At 23.6% G+C, this 6,000-nt stretch overlaps 1 protein-coding gene across 1 annotated transcript; it reads left to right on the top strand.

Annotated features, from left to right (window-relative positions):
* The first annotated feature begins 2,347 nt into the window (after positions 1–2,347).
* LOC129612023 (zinc finger protein 510) lies at positions 2,348–3,327 on the top strand. Its single transcript, XM_055525463.1, has 4 exons — positions 2,348–2,462; positions 2,538–2,663; positions 2,742–2,972; positions 3,089–3,327. Exons 1-4 carry the CDS (start codon positions 2,348–2,350, stop codon positions 3,325–3,327), a joined length of 711 nt encoding a protein of 236 aa, XP_055381438.1.
* Positions 3,328–6,000: the final 2,673 nt, after the last annotated feature.

Below are 6,000 nucleotides of genomic sequence, written 5' to 3'. Positions count from 1 at the left end.
AAACTTATTTAAAGACAAAAATTAATTTAAGTAATTTAATTAGAAAATTAGATTATACAGCGCTATTCCAATTAACTGGCCTCTTTTCTAAAATTTGAAAACTTTTAAAATGCTCTCTTGTAAAATATTAAATTTGCTATTTAGCTTATCTTTGCGTTTAACCGTCGATATACATTCACACATACTTGCATTCATTTTAATATAAACATGTATATCACATGAGCTACAATTCAAATAAACAAAAACAAATCTTCCATATTGAAAACGAAACCCTAAAATAAGTTTCAATTTCAAATTTTTCTCATATTCCCATTAAAGTAACTCATCATCTTCATCACCGTAACCACATATAGAACAACACAATCCAAAAATGTATTAAATTTTTTTCCAACCCCAAAAACCAAAGTCCTGAAAAACGTTTCAATATATGTATATACAAAACAATATAGACAAAAAAAATACTACAATAATAAATTATTTTCCAAATCAGCAATTTTTATACCAAACCTCCCTAATGTCATTTAACCAACGACTTACAACAAAAAAAAAAAAACAAAGCAAAATTTCAAACGCATCAGTTCAAAAATTAAAAAACCCCCCCAAAAAACCTTCAAAAAATTTTATCAGAAAAAATTTTCATATTACAATATGCACAATGTAAAATTAACAAAATCTAATAATGAAAAAAAAATGCTTAACGCGACCACAAATTTAACAATTTTTAATACTTTAATATTATAAACATGCATACATAAGCATACACGTGAATGATTTTTATGATATTTATACATACAGACTAATAGAAATTCAAAAAAGAAAACTGCCTCAAAAATAACAAATATGAAAGAGGATAGAATTTTTTATTTAATTTCGAAGAGTTTCTATTGCAATCATTCTATATATATACACACACTTATAATATATATATTTTAGCCCTTACCAATCTAATCTCCCATATTTGCCTTATTCTGGATGTTATATTCATTACTTATAAATTTTTGCCTTTTCATTTCTCCCAAAAAATATATATACGATATTTTTTATAGGAATACTCGAATATCATTCCCACATACATACGTTCAAACTAAAAATATAAAATTGCAAAAACCTTAAAACCGTGAAAAAATAAACCCACTAAAAAAGGGAGAGATCAAATCTCATCCGAGTTGTAAAATAAATTTCATTTCATATAAATATGTATATATATATATATATAAAGAACCCTGTATGAAATATATAATACCGATTCACAATAATTATGTAAGTATGCAAAGCCAAAAGATAGAGAAATTGTGAAAACCGCACAACAAAAAATTCACTGTAATATTATAAACACATACAAACATTTGTAAATACAAATATGCATTTTAAATACAATTAAACAGCAAATGTCAGAGAGCTTTACATATTATTATACAATCTATATATAAAATTCAACAAATGCACAATTTCACTACATACATATGTATATACAAATTTAAAATATATAATTATATAAATTCATCATTTATACATAAGTGGCATAAAAATCACCCCTAAAATATATAAAACACACTTAAAAGCAGAATAAAAACAAAAAAAAACACAAAAAGAGGGTTGAAAACATGTCAGCACAAATGATAGTAAAGGCAAAATCATAATGTTCTTCTTTAAATCCAAAGCAGCACTTACGAGTATAAATTGTATACAATTTGGGTATAAAAGGGAAAGTGTAATCACATACATATATATACAAACAATATACACTCTTAAAGGAGGAGTATACATAAAGATCCTTAAAATATTAAATATTTGTAATCGTATATATAATGCTGTTGCACTCAATCCAAACAATAATACCAATAATAAAAAAACGAATAGAATGGAGAAAATAATCAGAATAAAAATAAAGCAAAATGAAGATTTTCAACCACCATTTGTATATTATACTCGCTCCCTTTTATATTCCTTCTCTAAGCACGGGGAATAAACAAAAATTTAATGAATATATGTGTGTACATATGTGTAAGGTGAACAAGAATTTTGACAACCAAAATATAAACACTACAAGGATATTAAAAAGATTTCAGTTTATTAAAGGATCTCAGTTAGTGAAGATCACAGTTTATTTGTGTGAAGAGAAAGAAAAAAAATTATTTTATAATTTTTTTTTTTTATTTTTTTTTAAATTTTTAACTATTTTTAAGTTTTAAATTCAAATTTACCTTTTTAATGTACACTGAAAATTAAAAAAACAAAAATATTATACAAGAATTTTAAAACCAGTGATTTTTGTTCTTTTATTTTTAAATATATTTGTGAAAATCTTGTATAATTTGTGAGGAAGAAAAAAATAACAATATATAAAATGTCTAAAATTGATATGTCACCGCCTCAAACATATTCGCGCCTATTTCGTCCATGGGATAATACAAAATTAACAAATCGTAAAGATACCGGAGAAATTTTTGTACAAAATGAATTCAAAATTTCTAATATTAATAATATTATGTTAAATGATAACTATGATAATATGTTAAAATCTAAATTAAATATAGATGAATTAAATAATACAACAGCATTGGCTGCAATAACTGCACCATTTGCATTACAAAATGCATTAATCGATCCATTAGGATTATCATCAACAGCAATAGCAGTAACAGCATCTGAATATTATTTTGGTAATACAAATATATTATCACCATCATCATCATCATCATCATCTTTGCTATCAACAACACAATTAATTAATTCATCTCAATCATCAATAATTAATAATAATGAATTACAACAACAATCTGTTTCAACAATAATTGATCCATTAGCAATTAGTTTTATGGAACATGAATATGCTCGAGTTATGGCTGAAGATGCACATTTAAAAGCATTAAATGCACGTAAACAGAGACCTAAAAAATTCAAATGTCCACATTGTAATGTAGCTTTCTCGAATAATGGACAACTTAAAGGGCATATTAGAATTCATACAGGTAAAATACAAATATTTTAAGTTCAAATTAAATTATTTTTTTGAAATTTCAAAATTAAATTTAAATTAAAAAAATTTTAACAAAATAAAATTAATTTCCAATTTTTTATTTTCCAGGTGAAAGACCATTTAAATGCGACCTTGAAACATGCGGGAAAACTTTTACAAGAAATGAAGAATTAACACGTCATAAAAGAATTCATACAGGATTACGACCCTATGGTTGTTCAAATTGTGGTAAAAAATTTGGTAGACGAGATCATTTAAAAAAACATATGAAAACTCATATGCCACAAGAAAGACATTTAGGACATGCAATTTATGTGCCTATGTACCCATATTTATATGGCTATTAGTAAATATATAAAATAAAACTATAAATCGGCTAGAATCAAGAACAAGTTCATGCGTTACAAAAATAAAGAAATTTTTGGAAAATGAAATTTTATTCAACAAAAGTTGGACACCATATTATATGAAATTTATTTAAAGAACTGCAAGTAAAGTGATTTTAGATATTTAATAAAAATTAAGAGAAATTCCATAATATAGAATTTGTTAGAATTGTAAATAAATTTTTTTTACATGTATAAAATATAGAATTAATTATTTTTTAAAAAAAAATTTATATAAGAAAATAATGTGTATGTCATTAGTTTTATAACATTGTCATAAAATATTTTTGTACAAATTTTAAAAATATTTTTATAAAAAGAAGAAAATATTAAAAATTAAAAAGTTATTTTTTTTGTTTGTTGTTGCTGAAAGCCAAGCAAGTTTTTTATAATTACAAATTGAAGTTCTATAATGAAGAATAATAAGCCTGTTTAAAAAATTTGCATATTTTGTGGTGCAATAGAACACTGAAAGAGTGAGTAAGTATTAATTAATATTTAAAATATTTGACCAGTTTGCCGCCAATCATATTTGAAATGTAACGCAACTATACCACAAAAGAAGTACGTTCGAAAATCGTAGCGTGCTTAAAGTTCTAAATCATTTTTAAAGATTTTTTTAAAAGCTCATTAATAACTCAATTATGGATACAAAGAGAGGTTTTTGAAGTTTAACTTAGAACTTTAAGTGCATATCTAAATTAACGGAAATTTCTTAGCTTTCGCATGCTAAGAAAAAAAAATTTTAATATTAAAAATTTGTTTTCTACTTCAAACAGTTTTGTCAATTAAATTTTTTCTCTGTTTAATTCAAACCAGCTATTTGATATAGTTTCCTTCTTTAATTTTTATTATGCTCAAAATTAAATTAAATTGTTTTGAAATTAGTTTAATTTATTATTACCCTACACTAATTTATTATTATAAAACCCTACAAAAAGTTCCTGAAAAGAAAAACTAAATGAAAAGTTTTTAAGGAATTGAAAATTTTTATAATTTGCATAAATTTGGGAGAAATATATTTATTTTAGTTGGTTTCTCTACAATGCAACGCATAAGAGATTTATCATTAATAAAGGATATTTTGCAAAATTTGGCAAAATTTATCGGAGGGCAAGAAGGTAAAGAAAAATTTTATTCAAGTAGTAAATTGTGATGATTAAATTTTAGTGTTGGAACATTTTATTTATAAACAGAATCACATATTTTTTATGTTAAATGAATAATTTTTGGTAAACGAATTAAAAGACAGTCTGGACATATTTCTAAAAACTAAACATTTTTCTGGACATATGCTAAAAGCTAAACTATGATGTATAGAAAGCCTCATTTTTATAACAACAACATGTGTAGTTTAATCAAAAAGTAAAATGAAACAAAAACTAGAATACTAATGATATGCACGTATACTCAATAATCCAAATATATTAAATTACCTTACAATTAAACAGGTCTTGAATTATGATGAAGTCTATAGGTATTTGTTTTCAAAGCAGCTATTTTGTTCGTATAATATGCAAATAAAATAGTTAACCAATGCTTTTACAATGATTTTATACAATTGTCAAGAAATAAGAATTACATAGTTATATAAATTGAAGTAAATTCTATTAGATATTCCAAATTAAGACGAAATTTCCTCAATATCTTGACTTCACATTACTTTACCGTATTCCGAATATTTGACTTTCAATTTCATATTCATTACAATCAACAATAGTTCAGTAACCTTTTGAAAATTTGCGAAACGAAAAATATATTCATTTATAAATAAAAGCAATCATTCAATAAATTAAGATTTATGGAATCAATAAAAATTAAAGAAGTTACAATTATACAACAGCAAATTTTATTTCAAAGGTTCTACCAGTATATTGCCTTTTATTTTTTTACACCCATTCAGAGTGACAACTTCTTCCGCTTCTTATACATTTTATATTTCAATCTTTTTCTGTTTAGCACTTTAATTGCTTAATTTTTAAATTTGTACTTTTAAAGTCCTTATATTTTTTGTTTATTTTGTTAAATGAATGAACAAATATACACATATGAACTTGAACAATAATTAAAATTGAAAATCAATTTGTTAAAATTTTGTTGTATATAAAAAATCTTTTATTTATTTCAAATACAGAAAGACACTACTTGCGCACAAAACATTTTCAAAATCAAAAAAAATTTATTTTCAATTGAATAGAACTCCTGCATGCTCATTCAAAAATCTACTGAAATTTGAATTTTTTTGATATTATTTTTACATTTATATTATGTAGAAGTTACATAAATACAAAGCATAAATAATACAGGACCTACCATTACGATTTTCAAAATACATTGTTTGTGTACAAGAAGTTTAAAATTTAAGGAATTTTTTAAATTTATATTTTACCACTTTGTTCACAAAATATAAAATTTTTGTCTTTCAAACCATTGATGACTTAGTTCCTTTTTTTTCATCATAACTTCCTGATAATTATCTATATACCAAAATAAATGATGAAAAATGTAGTTGAACTTCAATTTTTCCAATATAATATTGGTTACTATATAAATTTCAATTTGATATTAAATATCATTTAAGTATAATATGTTTTCAATAGTTTAATCTCCAGCTGTGATGTGATAATTTTGTTT

Source organism: Condylostylus longicornis, unplaced genomic scaffold, assembly GCF_029603195.1.
Source record: "Condylostylus longicornis isolate FDR11 unplaced genomic scaffold, ASM2960319v2 ptg000055l, whole genome shotgun sequence".
Taxonomy (NCBI): Eukaryota; Metazoa; Arthropoda; class Insecta; order Diptera; family Dolichopodidae; genus Condylostylus; species Condylostylus longicornis.
This window is presented reverse-complemented; position numbering and strand designations above follow the sequence as displayed.

Coding starts and splice junctions, on each gene's coding strand:
- LOC129612023 (XM_055525463.1), top strand. CDS start 2,348: ATGTCTAAAATTGATATGTCACCGCCTCAAACATATTCGCGCCTATTT. Junction 2,664..2,741: donor AGCATCTGAATATTATTTTG/GTAATACAAATA, acceptor TTAATTCATCTC/AATCATCAATAATTAATAAT. Junction 2,973..3,088: donor GCATATTAGAATTCATACAG/GTAAAATACAAA, acceptor TTTATTTTCCAG/GTGAAAGACCATTTAAATGC.